Source organism: Eulemur rufifrons, chromosome 12 (genome assembly GCF_041146395.1).
Source record: "Eulemur rufifrons isolate Redbay chromosome 12, OSU_ERuf_1, whole genome shotgun sequence".
Classification (NCBI taxonomy): domain Eukaryota; kingdom Metazoa; phylum Chordata; class Mammalia; order Primates; family Lemuridae; genus Eulemur; species Eulemur rufifrons.
The window spans coordinates 10581266-10597611 of NC_090994.1; the positions used below are offsets into that span (position 1 = coordinate 10581266).

The 16346-nt window shown below is 42.4% G+C and overlaps 1 protein-coding gene across 3 annotated transcripts in view; it reads right to left on the minus strand.

The window, feature by feature from the left end:
* Positions 1–16346, minus strand: part of SH2D4A (SH2 domain containing 4A) — a 55024-nt gene that overhangs the window by 14383 nt on the left and 24295 nt on the right. For 2 of the 3 annotated variants that reach the window (XM_069484892.1, XM_069484891.1), the window contains exons 5-7: positions 9871–9951; positions 6048–6159; positions 3670–3880 (exon numbers count right to left, since the gene is read on the minus strand). In XM_069484892.1, coding sequence (XP_069340993.1) covers positions 3670–3880; positions 6048–6159; positions 9871–9951 — 404 coding nt within the window. The remainder of the gene's footprint in view (positions 1–3669; positions 3881–6047; positions 6160–9870; positions 9952–16346) is intronic. The other variant, XM_069484893.1, reaches the window with a different exon arrangement.

The window sequence follows — 16346 nt, forward strand, 5'->3', positions numbered from 1 at the left end:
TTAAAATGGCCATATTACCCAAAGCAATCTACAGATTCAATGCAATCCCCATTAAAATACCAATGACAGTTTTCACAGAAATATAAAAAAAAATTCTAAAATTCATATAGAACCACAAAAGACACCAAATAGCCAAAGCAATCTTAAGGAAAAAGAACAAAGCTGGGGGCATCACACTGACTTTAAAATATACTACAAAGCAATAGTAATTGAAACAGCATGGTACTGGCATAAAAACAGATACAATCCATGCATTTACAACCAACAGATTTTCACCAAGAACACACAATGGGGCAAGAACAGTCTCTTCAATAAATCATGCTGGGAAAACTGGATACCCACATGTAGAAGAATGAAACTAGACTCCTACCTCTTACCGTATACAAAAATGAACTCAAAGTGGATTAAAGACTAGTATGTAAGACCCCAAACTATGAAGCTACTAGAGGAAAACATAGGGGAGATGCCTCATGACACTGATCTGGGCAAGATCTTTACAATAAGACCTCAATTTCACAGGCAACAGAAACAAAAATAGTCAAATGGAATTATATCAAGCTAAAAACCTTCTGCACAGCAAAGAAAACAATCAACAGTATGAAGAGACAACTTACAGAATGGGAGAAAATATTAATATTCACAAACTATACATCTGACAAGGGGTTAATATCTAGAATATGTAGGAACTCAAACAACTCAATAGCAAAAAACCCAATAATCCAAATAAAAAAATACGCAAAAGACCCAATAGACATTTCTCAAAGATGACATACAATTAGCCAACAGGTATATGAAAAAATGCTTGGCATCACTAATCATCAGGGAAATGCAAATCAAAATCAAAATGAGGTATTACCTCACTCTAGTTAGAATGGCTGTTATCAAAAATACAAAAAAAAAAAAAAAATTCCGGTAAGGATGTGGAGAAAGGGGAGCTCTTACACACTGCTGGTGGGAATATAAGTTAGTAGTGCCTTTAAGAACAACAGTATGAGCTTCCCCAAAAACTTTAAAATGGAACTAACGTATGATCTAACAATCCTGCTACTGAACATATATCCAAAGAAAACAAAATCAGTTATGTTGATGAAATATCTGCACTTCTACGTTTATTGCAGCACTATTCCCAATAGCCAATATATGGAATCCACCTAAGTGTCCATTAATGGATGAATGGATTAAAAACCGTGGTATAGATACACAATGAAATAGTATTCAGCCATGAAAAAGAACAAAAACACAGTCATTTGCAACAATATGGGTGAACCTGGAGGACATTATGTTAAGTGAAATAAACCAAGCACATTAGAACAAATACTGCATGATGTCATTCATATATGGAAAGTAAAAGCAGCAGAGAGTAGAACAGTGGTAACAGTGGTTACCAAAGGCTGGGGAGAATAGTGGGGTAGGGAGGGATGGGGAGAGGACAGTCAATGGGTACAAAGTGACAGAAAGGAGAAATAAGTTCTGGGGTTCTATTGCAAACCAAGGTGACTATAGTCAACAACAATGCATGGCACATTTCTAGATAGCCACAAGATATGATTTTGAATGTTCTCACTACAAAGAAATGACAAGTGTTTAAAGTGATGGATGTGCTAATTATCCTGATTTGATCATTACACAATGTATTATATGTATCAAAACATCATACTATATCCCATAAATATGTGCAATTATTATGGGTCAATTAAAAACAAAACTTATTTAAAAAAACAACAATAAAGAGTTTGGATGAGCCACTGGAACTGCCTGTAAATTAACTTCTGTCTCTTTATGCTATTTATGGTAACATATGTTACCATGAGTTATGTATGACATATATATCATACATACATATATACATGTATATATGCAATACATAATACATGTATTATTCCTCATGATTTTCAGAGTTTTTGGAGAAAATTTCCCGTCATATTTGACCTTCCTAGGAAGCAAACTCTGCATACATTTGAGATTATATGATAAATTCTCATACTAGCTTCCAAATTAGGTTCTTTTTGGCTGAAGTCCTTGGAGACCAAGCCAAACTCCAAAGACACTGGAGAGGCCAGTCTCTTTCCTGGGCTGGCTCCACACTGACCTCTGCCATTACAGTTGGGAGCCCCAGCCCTTGAACCCACCCAGTCTGACTCACAAGCAGCACTTCATGCAATGTCTTAATTTGGAAAAAGTGAGCTAATGGAGCACAGCTAAAAACAAGAACTGCCCTTTTTGAAAGGCCACCTTCATTGCTGTCCATCAAATACACTGTGCTCTAAAAATGCTGTGAGAAAGGGACATCTTGCAAGTCGTTTTTCCATGCTACCCTTGGAAGAGACAGGGAACAGGCGTGAGCCACACACACCACCCCGGAGGCTGTCTGGCCAGCGTGCACACAGATGAGCTCCAGCACCCAGAGGGCCGTGTGCAGGAGGCCACACACCTCCATGACCTGCTTGTAGAATGAAGGGAACACCCATTTGCTGACTACATTTCGTGTTTTCTTGTCCATAAGAAATAAATCATTGCCCAAACTGTCACTTTGCATAACATGGTCATTTAGTGTTGGTCCCCACGTCCCAAATGGAACCTTTCAGTTGAGTAAGTACAAATAATTTCAGTAGAGAAAAAGATTCACCTTAGTGTTTCTCTTGAGGTCATCATACCCGTTAAAAAAAAAAACAAAATATGTCCCAATTACTGAGTTGATCATTATGTTATATGCTTGTATCACAATATAACATGTACTCCATGAATATGTACAATTATTGTATCAATACAATTATATGTATCAATAAAAAAATAAAATAAAAAACCTTGATGATAACTACTCACTCCAAGTAAAGGGAGATTTTTGATTGGTTTTTCATTTCTCCATACTCTTAACAGAGAAGTATTTTTCATTTTTATTTCAGAGGCGAGGCCTTAGGCAGTTCTGTTTCTTTCAACCAATATTTGAATTTAAATATTTCTAAATATAATATTACAAATAATATAGTACCAATAACCAGGAAACAATTTTATAATCAGTGAACATAAGGGATATGGGTTTTCTGCTATAGAATCATTGTGCTTTTCTTCAGGGATGTTCCAAAACAAATTGTTCTTTCTAACTCCTTCACAGCCTAGGAGGCAAAGGTACCTTCATCACCAAAGGAAGAGTTCATTCAAAAAAAGGAGCATTTTCAAATTCTCAAAAGATGAGCTTGGCTACAGGCTACATGTCCCAGAATGAGAATTACCATCAAACTTTCAACCCTCAGCAGTGAAAACGCAGTCCTACTGATCACGTGAAAGTCAGCAAGCCCCGAGGTCCCCACCTTGATATTCTTTTACTACTAAGGGTGACCTTGGGCATTGGCGGAACCCCAGTTGTCCCCTCTTATCCCCTCTCTGGCTTGCCTGCTGCCACCAGGTGGGGGTGGGGCACAGCACACCACCTAGCTTGATGGGCATCGTCACCATGCTATTGGGTATACGCATTATGGCAGCTGTGGACATTCTGCAGCTAGGAGGGGAGGAAAGCCCAACCAGGTACCCCAGGAACAAGGCTCCCAGGTGAGACAGAGCTACACAGGCAGCCGGCTGGTCCTCCACGCCCCATGGCAGGTCACACAATTTGTCTCTAATCCACCATTTCAATGCTTCTGCCTAAAGCCACCTACCTGCGTGGCTTCTTACCTGAGAGGTTTTTGAGGGTATCCTGCTGGGTTCAGGAACTGAGGCTTGAGTGGAAGGGGAGGTCTTTTTAGTCTCTGCGCAACATTCGGGGGGCTTTGCAGCCTGTCACCGCCTTTTCCTCTTTGGGCCGCCAGGGACAACCTCTTGTAGTCTTCCCGCGCTTGCTTGGCCAAGGAGCGTCTCTTCTCATCAGCCGCTTTGGATTTTCGCACTAGAAAAACAATGGGGTTTTGAGAACCGGCCCTCGTCAGCCCACAGAGAGGTGAGCAGGTTCCGCACTGCACAAGGGACAGCGCAGCAGGCTCCGGCAGCTTGTCGTCTGCTGAGGGCCATGAACAAGCACTGTCAACGCCTACCGTGCAGAGAGTGGGTCACTGCAGGGTTCCTCTCTTCATACTGGAGTTCGGGGATTTTCTGAGAAGGAAGGAGGAGGAAGAGGAGGAGGAAGGGATGAAAGAAAAGTGGAGAACGTGTGCAAGAACTTCCTGCAGTCGGCAAGACTGAGTGACGAGTCCCAGCCTGAGTGAGGGTTCAAGTTGCCAGAGGTGTTGAATAGCAAGGGGCGACTGTCCATGCCTCTCACACTCACGTCCCGACGCAGTGGGCCTGAGCCACCAGCAAAGACGGGGCAGTCGGGGCGACTCAGTGGCACAGGGGTGCGGACAGGGTGAAGAGGAGGCAGCTGGACCAAATGTGAGTGAGCCCCGCAGACAAAACAACAAAGGGATGTTTAACCACAGGCAACTGCAGGACACATTGTCATGTGTAAAACTACTCCAAGGCTGCCTTTGAATATTACAGCGACATGTCACTTAATGATGGGATCAGTTCTGAGCAATGAGTCATTAGTCCTTGTGCGAACATCACAGAGTGCACTCACACAGACCTAGACGGTACAGCTGCTATAAGCTAGGCTGCAAGCCCGTACAGCATGTTACCGTGCTGAACACTGTGTGCAGTTCTAACACAGTGACAAGTATTTGTCTAAACAAATACTTTGTCTATTTGTCTAAACAAATACTATTTGTCTAAACAAAAACCTTTCTGTCTAAACACAGAAAGGGTACAGAACAGTAAAATATGGTATAAACGACAAAAAATGGTACACCTGTCTAGGGCACTTACCATCAGTGGAGTTTGCAAGACTGGAGAGTGAGTGAGTGGTGAGCGAACGTGAAGGCCTAGGACATTACTGTATACACCACTGTACACTGTATACTTGGGCTGTACCAAATGCATAAAACTTATTAACATTTTAAAATTTATTAAATTTATAAAAATATTAAAAATCATTACACAGTGCATGACTACTTTGTAAAATAGAGGAGGTTTTTGTTTTAGCAACGTAATGTTAAAGACTCTAATGCAGAATGTAAGGATAATATCTACTGAGTATATTTACATCTCAGGCATTATTGGTCAAATCCTGTTAGGTTTGACTTCACAGCGATACCAAAAATACTCCATTATATTAGGATTTCATTGCAGAGCACGAGGTGGCTATTGGATCTTGCAAATATTTCCATTTCACAAAAGATGTCATTTCAATGGCATTTGCTGGAACGGAACTGCAGGCTAATTTAGGATTCTCAACATCCTGCCAACGTCGCCCCTCTTGTTCTCTTCTTCAAGCTGCCCCAGCGATGATCTGGTAGTTCGGTCTTCTCTGTTCAAGTCAGATGGAAACCCTAATCCCTTCTCAAACCTGAATTCTTCCAGCATCTGGGAACATTCTCTCTCCGCTGTCATCGTATTCTTCTGAGGTTTCTCTCTGGCAGGGTGAACTCCAAAGGGAGTCAGGGCTGGGTCCCAGGCATGGACAATGTATCCAGCCTGTTACCCTGTGTTCTTCTTATTACAAAGTTAAAATGTGTTCACTGTTGACAATTTAGGGGGGAAAAAATCCAGAACAGAACAAGAAGAAAAATTCAAATAAGTAACCTCGAATCCCACCTCTCCAAGAAAACTAGTGTTTATGGTTAACCTTCCAATTCTTTTCCTTCATGGACTTAGACATTTTTAAACAGGGATATTTTTCATACTATTTTATAATGTTTTTCCTTCTCCAAACTAATGAAATATAAACATATTCCAAGGTCATTACACGCTCTTCTAAAATACATTTTTCATAGGTACTTACCATTCTATTATATAAATACATCGTAATCTTGAGGGTACAAAAATGAATTGAATTCTGCTATTCAAATGTAGCTCGTAAGCCTCTGAGTATTCATTTAGTAATAACTTGTGAGTAAAAATTTATTGTTAAGATGTCTCTCAAGAACCCACTTTAAATGCCGCTTAGGGTGATCATTTTATGAAAGGGAAAGAATCAGAGGGGAGAGTCCAAGGTTCTACCGAGGCTCTTGGATACTCACGAGATGCCTGCCACTCAGAATCTTCTTTCCAGTTCTTGTAAATCTGCTTGGTTCTCTCTTCATCTATTTGATTCATTTCTTCATCTTGTTTTTTCTTCGGGGATTCTTTCTTCTGTTTAGAAAAAAAAAAAAAAAAAAAAACAGAAATGAACACTGGCGAGCAAATCTGGCAGCTTTCTGCAAGGCAAGGATCCTGAGCCCATCTGATTTCCATCATTCCCTCTGGCCCACTGGGGAGGCAACGTGGGGTGTGGACAGAGCGCGGACTTGGGAGTCAGAATGCCTGCAGCTGGCTCTGCTGCTGCCCGGCTGTACGTATAACCCCAGGGCCGATCACTGAACTTCGCCTGGGCTATTTCCCCGTAAGTAAAATGAGAAACAATATTTCACAGGGTTACAGTGATGGTTAAATGATTTTTTAAAAAGTACCTACCACAGTGTGTTAAGACCTCAACAAATATTCCTTTATTCACTCACAGAGCACTTAGCTGCTTCAAATCTACTCCCCCACTTAAGTAGTGGTCTAATTTCATGAGACCAGTGTAAACATTATTTTACAGCAGGGGTCCCCAACCTATGGTGAGTTGTATAATTATTTCATTATCTATTACAATGTAATAATAGAAATAAAGTGCACAATAAATGTAATGTGCTTGAATCATCCCGAAACTATCCTCCCTCTCCCCAGTCCGTGGAAATATTGTCTTCCATGAAAACGGTCCCTGGTGCCAAAAACGCAGGGGACCGCTGCTTTGCAGGCCCTGACAGGTTGCCCAGAATAAATGCACATTCCCAGAGCCGTCCCAGCCAGACCTCTACAGGCCCTCAAACCCTGTGTCCCAAAGATGCAGTACTTACATGTGGTTTGAGGTGGTTCAAAAAGGCAGATTTTTGTTTAAAAAAAAATCCAGAAAAATATTTTTAAAAAGCATTCTTTGACAAGGGAAAATATAAAATAAGAAATGTGAGTATTCCTTTAAAAGGAGAATTCGGTTTTTTTAATTATGGTAAAATAGACATAACAAAATTTACCATCTGAACCATTTCTAAGGGTACTGTTTTATGGCGTTAAGAACATTCAAGAAAATGTGTTTTAAGCGAAAGAGGAAATGAACGAACCAAATCACTTAGATCCGAAAAGTACTTTGTTTACTGGGCTACAGCCTCCTGAGTGCTCCCAAGAAAAGTGAATTTACAACTCGGTGAACTAATAAAAGCCTTGGTTAGCTAAGTAATAAACAAGCTGAAAGGGCCAAGACAGACGGACTAGGCTTCCTGCTCTCTCACAAGTGACAGGTTTTTTCATTTGTATTTTCCTCTAGAAAGATAAAAACTTCCCTATTGTTAATTTCACCATGACTAAAACATAAACCTTGATGTTGCGAAACTTGTTTTTGATTATCGTGGGAAGTCATAACCCACAGTTTGTGCAGTGGTAATTCATAAATTGCACTTCACTTTAGAAGTAACTAAACTTTAGTGCATTTGCTATTTTCATTTTTTTTTTCCTTTACATTGTTTTTCTCCCTGGAGCTAAGCTTGCACCATAAAAACCAAAGAATAGCTTTTGGTGTTTGAAATGACTGCTAGAATTTGTCATCCCTTTACTGAAGCCGTTTACAAGTCTGATATAAAAGTGCTGCTAGCAATTTCTAAACTTACAGGGAAAATAAACTTAAAAGTGGAGCCTTGTTTGTCTCCCACATGCATGTGTATTTACTTTTAAATGATTAAAAAAACATATACTTAAAACATCAAGCTATGATTATCATGGATATTGTTGCTTAGGATGAACAAGATGTTTACAAAAGTGAGTCTACTTAAGGAAAAATATTAAGTAAATAATAATAGATGTGGTACTTGCTTGTTGAGACTCAAATGCCTGAGAGTGCTGTATTTTGCAAACGTACTCCTTTTAATCTGCAGTGTAATTATGTATAAACACACTGGAAACTCGGAATTAATGAGTTTCACAGAGTAATAGCAGATGAGCGCTGGCCCTGACTGCTGTATTTATTCAAGGCAGCTGGAAAACTTGAGGAACTGGTCCGAAGGTTCTCTAAGAAGTCCCCCAGAAAATTTACTTTTAACAAAATCTTTAAAAGCTTATCTTCACTTTCCATACCCAGAAAACCATGATTTCCTCTTGAGAAGTGCTCTGCTGGAAGCACGTCAGTCAAGGACTGGGGACTGTGAGTAGAGCTGGGGAAACCAGGGGAAGGTTCTGGAGTGAAGGTGCAGAGGGCCGAGGCTGGATGCTGGTCCAGACACCCAGGGTTCAAGGGCTGGAGACCCAGGAAGGCAGTGTGAGCTGTCAACATGAGCTCAGCTCACGGGACCAAAAAATGAGGCACAGTCGGGCCCATACAGATGCCCTCTTGTCCCAGCCTGGGATGGAAACATAGAGTGACTTCCCACCCGTTTCCTCGCAGGGGTTCACAAATGCCTCCTTTATCACCTTGACTCTACAGGAAGGCTTGGCAAGTGACCTGCTCATTCATTCTCTGGAATTATTTGCTATTCTTTAACCACGCCAAGTGAGCGCTGGCCTCAGTGCCCTTGTATCTGCTGTTCCCTCTCCCGGGAACACCCACCCTCCAGATGTCCCTATCGCTCCCTCCCTCCCTCACTCCTCTGGTTCTTTGCTCCAATATCGCCTGCTCTGAGCGGCCTTCTCTGACCTCCTTTCTAAAACACCCATTCCCCTCCTCCTGAGCCCCTCACCCTGCTTTATTTTCCTCCACGGCACCTACGATCACATGACTTCACGGATAGATTTATCATCTGTCTCTCCATCCAGAATAGAAGCTTCCCGAGGGCAGGGATTTCATCTAATTTTCCATAAAACGTGTCTCCAATTCCTGTAACAGTGCCTGGCACACAGAGGACACTCCATACGTGTGGTTGCATGAACATATGGATCCTTTGTCTTTCTCAACCGTCGTCGTTTAAGATGCCGTAATGTCATCGGAGCAGTGTTACTGAGAGTTGCCTTTAGATCCTGCACTGCTGCTGTTTTAGGAAAAGGTGTGTGTCATGGCAGTGGTACGCATATAGGGACCACAGTGCTCCTTCATCGTGATTTCCTGAAGTCTCAGAAACGCAAGCTACTGAGGCATGTGTGCGCCCACAGAGGAGTCGGGGACGGACCACACCCTCCACGGGAACGCAGGCCTCTGGGCCGGCCTCCCCCGCAGCCCAATCTCAGGCCATTCAGAACTTTCCCTTCCCAGGCTCACGTCTTACCCTGCTCTTTCAGACATCCTGTGGGTCAAATCCCACTGCAGCTTCCAAGTGCCCGTCTATGCCACCTTTATTGTGAGCAACTTAGGCTACGACAGGAAGCTGGCATGATGGAAGAAGTGGGCTTGGCCGGGAAGGAAAATGTCACATCTGGACAGAGACAGGGGAGGAGTCCAGTGGACGTGGGGGCACAAGAGGCTGCCCATCGTACAGGGACAGGTTCACAGCAACAGTGAGCACGGCAGAAATATAATCTGAATTCACGCTTTCTGCCAAGTCTAACGCTGCATCTATCGCTCTCTGAAATCAGTCCCCCCTCGGCGGCTGCAGCAGCCCCACCTCTCGCCTCTGTGCTAGATCTTCAGGGAGGAGCTTTGCAGACACATCTTGGCACCTGTTCTTTCCACGACATCCGAGACTTTTCCCAACTCCATACAAATGGGTGTGTTTGCAGTTTTTAAGACGGACTGCATGTTCTGCTGCTTAATTTCATTTCTGCATGAAACTAACTAATTTGTGAAACATTAGTGGAAACGGCGATGCATGTAGCTCCCTGGAGACAGGATGCCGGTCTGTTTACCTGGTGAAATCCATATGCCTTCATACGAGTGATAGAATCGGCCAACATTTGTTGAATGTTTCTCGAAGAACTGGAGGGTGACTAAAAATTAAATGAAACACATTTTGTAGCATCTGGAGCTGCAATACAATCTCAGAAGATAACCTGTCACTGCTTCCCTCCTTCCCTCCTTCCAACATTCCCCCAAACTGCCCCCTCCCCCGCAGCTGGATTCACCCCAGTTTCCCACTGGCACCTGCCTTCTGGAGCCAGCGCTGACCGTGCTGCAGGCATGTGAGCCTCAGCGTCCCCAGGGCTTAGAAAGGAATTATCACCCAAGAACCAGGAGCTGCTGGTTTGTTGGGTCTTGCTCCCATTTGGCCCCAGGGGCCCTTGGATCACTTCTAGACATCAAATTACCCCAACTTAATTCTGTCCTTGCTTGATCTCAGCATTTGCTGTTTAAACCCGGACCAGAGAAATGCCTTAGTCTCTGGCATTTAACTCCATAGCGCCTTGCTCCCCTCTAGGGCTGGAGACACGCCTCGGTGCCTGGGAGTCCTGCCTACTTTCCCTGCCTGGGTCACACTCCTCCCCTCCCCCTGCTCTTGCTACCCAGCCTCTAGTTTCTGCTGTGCTAGATGCATTTCCCAGGAGGCAAATCCCCCAGCGGGGTTCCCTGATCCGTGACCTAGATTCCCCGGTGGCATTCCCGCCTGCCGCACGCCAAGCTCTCTGGCGTTGTAACTGAGCCGGCAAATCAAATCGGGTGCCTCCTAAGACACAGGCCCCCATCACCCTGTCCCGAGTGTACAGCCTGCGCCAAGTCCCGGCATGGGTAGCCACGTGCCCCGCACAGCCAGACAGAGCCACCCACCACCCACATTCCCACGACTTACATGCCTTGTGCCTGAGGACTCAGTTCTGAATTTTGGCATAGATCAGAAACTGTCAGCAAATTTTCAGCAAAAGGTCAGTGCCAATGTTCAGTGAGGAGCACAGAGGGTGCTGTAGGGTGGTTACTATGCCACGCAAGAAGCCAGGATAGCAGAGACCGCCGACTTTCTCCATCACACCCTTTTTTCACAGTTGCTGGCATGTGGCTGCCCAACCATACTGCATGCATTTCCCAGCTGCTCTAGCGGTGATCTCAACACAACACAGGTGATAACTGGCATTCGCAGGTTCCACCCAAGCCCTTGAAACCTCCTTCCAGCTACTTCCTCATTCCTTAGGGCAGGAATGGTGACAGTAGCCATGCTACTATTAAAGACAGTAGAGCCACCAAAAGCCCAAGTCCCTGAATGACCGTGTGGAGCGGAGCCCTCCTGACGCAGCACACTTACCAGGGATTGTTATAAGAGAGAAAAATTAATTTCTATTGTGTTTTGGCCAATTCGTTTTAGGTCTATTTGTTTGAAAAGTTCAGTTTGCCTTAACTGATTAAACTGGCCGCAACAGTTGCGTGCTTTAAGCTCTCTGCTGAGAATTTTTTACTAATCATGGGTAGTGGGATTAATGCTAATTCCACTAATGGCTACTAGTCGCTGAAGGCATGTTAAGCCTAGGCACTGTGTTAATGAGCAAGTATTATTTTTATCCCATATGACATCTCTGACGGATGGGCAACATAACGCCCATTTCCCCATGAAGAAATGGGGTCTCAGAGGAGTCGTGGAGCCGGCTCAGGACCACAGAGCTGGCTCGTGCCTCAGCGGATGTTTTTTCTACTGCATAGATGTTGCAGTGATGAAATATGAAATACAGGTCAAAAGATTTGTTACTTAGCAAATTAATGACTCCTACAGGTATCATAATCACCATTTGCTACATTCTCTCTCATTTTTTCCCTCATTTTAATGTTATAAAAGGATACTTAGCTGCTTTGCATCTAAAACAGAAGAGTACAGTAACTAATTTCTCGATCTATGAACAGGGTAAAACTATTCCAACAGGCTTCGTGTAAGTCTATCTATTCAGAAGTCCCAGCATGGCTTTGAAAGTCTCTGGATGCATTTCGGCCATAAGGAATGTGAGCTTTAAAAATAGGCTCATGCTGTCTCTTCCCCCATCAATGACATAAGATCTGTTGGGCATCATTTTGCAAAAGGATCAGTTTCTTGGATGTTGAAAATTAGGCAAGTAACCATCCTCCCCCTTGATACCTCCCCTCAAATATTGTAGAAAACACTCCAGACATACTAGCTGCACTCCCAGAATCAGAAGGACCTGGACCCATGCTATGAAACTAGAGTCTTGGACCAAGATTTTGTCAGCAACACCTTTACCATGCTTAGTCTTTGAGTTTTTAAACAAACTTTTAGTTGTTTACTGAGTTAGCATCAGGCTAATAGGCATCTGACAGTGATCTTCAACCCATGTGTTCAAAAGTGCTGTCCATGTTTTCAAGCATCTTCCCCGAATCTCTTGCCAATTACTGTCACCTGCCATAGGTACAATGATTTAAACATAGCTCATGAGCTATTGTGTCCCCCGGAATTATTCCTTCAACTGCATAATTCATCTCATGTACACATCTCATGTACATCTGAGATGTTTTCTCACCACTTGCCATTTTAAAATTATCTTAATTTTGTCCTTATCATCATAGTACACCTTTCTTACTAGTACTTCCAACATGCTCACTGCTTTTACACTTATCAGATGTGATGGGGCTACAGATATTCTAACCACCACCCAGAACTAAGTAGAGACTGTGAATGGAAGGGAGTGATGCTGCTGGACACTAAAGTGACCGCCATGGCCACCAATACTATCTACTCATGGCATACTTGGTCTCTGAAGTTTTAGGAATTATTTTTAGTATGCCAAAGCTCACAAGCTAGGTATTGAGTAGAAGAGTTTTGGCATAAAATTCATCGTTTGACTTTGAGATCAGGGGTCAGAGTAGGTTTTATCCCCTTGCCACAGAGGGAAGGTGACTTGTTCATAGGTAGGAGGGCAGGGACTCTGAACCCAAAGTCAAGTCTGTGTCTAAAGCTTGCTCCCGCAGCACGCTGTCCCAGAGAGAACACGGGAAGGCTTCTGTGCACATCAACCACCACAGTCAGCATCCACCTGCTACATCACAGACATTCCTGCAGCTGCTGAAACTCTACGGGCAGGGTTCAAGCAATCTTAACTGCTTCATGCTTTATTTAAAAATAAAAACTTCCATGAATACTTATGCAAAAGCTCCTCCCAAATAAAGAGAAAAACAGAAAGCTAATATTAATAACATCCGATGCTAGTGGACACCCTTGCAGACACTGAGTCAGAATGACCCCCTCTAATCGGTGAGGATCCCAATTAGATCTGGGAGGGCAGCCCATCCAGACTGGCCAGAGGACAGTATAAAAATATTACTACTGTTAAACGTAGTAGTATGGCAATTCAAATCTACATGAGCAACTGGGTTACACAAAGATGCTACTGACAGCATCAACGTTACATAGTTACAAATTATACTTCCCCCCGAGACGATGTGTCACACAAGAAGGATTATTCTAATTATGTTCATTTTTAACACTGGTTTGAAAAACAGTTCATTCTGGCTTCGAATTTAATATTCACTTTGTTTAAAAGTAGGCTTGTGCAGTCAAAAGATTATGAGTGCCTTTAATTCCAAATAAACCAGAGGAGCTCCGATAAGGGAACATTTTTAGCACTCGGTATTTATGGAAAAGATGAAAATAATGAATTAACAGGATAAAATCAAGAGTTTATTTTTGCAAAGAGACTGCATAGTTAAATATTTACTCATCCTGTTCTCTTACACTTCTTAAATCCATGGAATTCCTAGACAGAATGATGGTCAGATTAACCACCTCGATGAGGCAAAAGACCATGCCAGCTTAAGCCACCACCACCTGCAGCCCCAGCAAACAGAACCATGGCTGTCACCCGGTAGGCTTCATAAACATTTGGGGAGTGAATTAACACACAATAAATTCATGAAACACTTTCTCAATCATTAAAAGATATTCAGTCTACTTTTCCTGTTACTCAAGATAGACTATTTGAATTCAAGTATCTCTGAAAATCAAGGGTCTAAAACTCACCCACTTACTAACCAGGTCGCTGAAATAATCAGATCGTCCTCTTCCCAGCCATTTCAAATTAAAAAAAAATAATAATTTCCCAATAATGACTATAATATTAAGCTTTTGAGCACACTGGGATTTAGCTTTTTGCTTGTAAAATAATTTGAGAGGCAGAATAATGGAACTCTACTTGATAAAGTTATAAATAATACTAATGTAGAGAGAGTGCAGATATTTTCCTAAGGCCAACTAGACTAACAAGATGAAAAGCAGGACAGTAAATTTTATTGCTTGAAAATATGGTGCATGCTCCCCGCAGAGCGATTTTACTGAAACATGAATTAGGACAAATGGATTCCCTAGGACATCTTTTCCCCATTTCTCCAATATCATTCCTAGCAAAATCTATGCGGAGAGACTGGATGCTCTGACTTAAAAGTACACAAGACTCTAATATGATGTGCAATTTTATGGCACGACTTTAAATAAACATTGCCTTTAGTTTCTGAGTTTATTTTGAGCATATTGGAACAACTGAACTGTCATATTAGATGAGCATTAGTCCACTTCTATCACTCCTTCTCCCTACAACCCACTGCAGCAATGTGCAAACAACAGACTGGGCAGTAACATCCTCAGAAACGCCATGATGCACAGCTGGGAGGGCTGCTGGGGCACAGCATTTCAGACACGAAAGAGTTTAGAAGGCCACGCTTACCTTCTCACCCAGGGAGATGCCCGATACAGGACCCATGAAAAAGAAAAAGGCAGCCGGGTACAGTGGTTCGTGCCTGCAATCCCAGCACTTTGGGAGGCCAAGGCAGGAGGATTGCTTGAGGCCAGGAGTTGGCGACTAGCCTGGGCAACACACCAAGACCCTGTCTCTATAAAAAATAAAAAAATAGCCAGGCATGATGGCGCACACCTGTAGTCCCACCTACTCTGGAGGCTGAGGTGGGAGGATTGGCTGAGCTCAGGAATTTGAGGTCACAGTGAGCTATGATTGTGCCACTGCACTCCACTGGGAGGACAGAGTAAAACTCTGACTCAAAAAATAAATAAATGAACATAAGAAATAAAAAGAAAAAGGAAAAGAAAAAGATAAATAGCGGAATTGTTAAATATAAAGTATAAAACATAAAGCAGTAAAGGATGGTTAAGAGAATATTCAGAGTGTTTAAAACACGAGGAAGTCTTGATGCAATGGAACACAGAAACCTAATTACAAACAGTACTAGAAAAATAATAGAATACTCATATTGTATGTAACACTTTACAAAACACTTTCACATATATTATTCCATTTGATTCTCACATTAGCCCAGTGATATGCAGCTACTGTAACGGCTAATTTATGGATTAGCAAACTTAGCCCCAGAGAGTTAAATGACTGACCTCTACATGGTCAACAGTACGCCACGGCTCCTGACTCAGGATTCTGTATCTTTCTTCTCAGCACACTACTTTTTAGAGTCGGATAAGTGAATCACTGCAAATACCGCTTGCAGTGTGGCTGTACATCATGAAGTTGGTAGCAAAATAAAGTTCAATAAACTCTGAAGACTAGAAATCTGCCTTTCTCTTATTTACTTTGTATTAAGCTTTTTATTTAAGATGATATTTTTATTTATTTGTTTTTAAAAGCACAACAACTTAAATGACTTTTAAGGTGCTAACATTTTATGATTCTATCTACTTATAATCTACAAACTAGCATGAAATTCTATTAGTTACACAGAAACTACTCAGGTAATTTTGTAACCCTATGATTATGCCTCCACTCTTGAATTAATAAGCACAATTAATTTCCTTATCTATTTTTACCCGATATACCCAATATTTTATCTCTCACAAAAATAATATCGAAATGCTTCCTGCATGCATACTAGAAGGGAATATAGGTCAAGGAAAATGGTTATTGGGTTGGGATAAGATTATTCCTCTTTTTTCTCCATAGCCAACTCCATCCTCAAAATTCTAGCTTGCGTTTCACAAACACATTTTCTCGCTCTGTTTTCAGTGGGGTTCCTTACTGTAAGTGTGTCCCCAACTCCCTTGCCTCCCAGAGATTGGTGACAGGGCTGTCTGCAGACAGGAGCAAGGTAACATCATGCTGGTTCCACTAGCCCCAGGCACAGATGTCTACTCTGGGTGGGCTGCAGGCGTCTCAGCCCTGCCTGCTCACCAACCTCGGTTCTCACCTCCACTTAAATCACTTTAAAGAGCTGTGCTCCTACTATTGCATTTCACCCTTTACAGGAAGCCCAAGCTACAGAAAACCCCAGAATTTTGGTTTCTATGCAATAGCACTTTGAGACAAATAAGAATCCAAAAATCAACTCAGCGTACTCTTTTCTAGTCTTCCAAAGACGTGTTCTGATCTTAGTATCTCACGTCTGACTAGCTCCTTCATAAAAGCAAACCATTAAATTCTGGTTTTAGAGAACTGCTGGT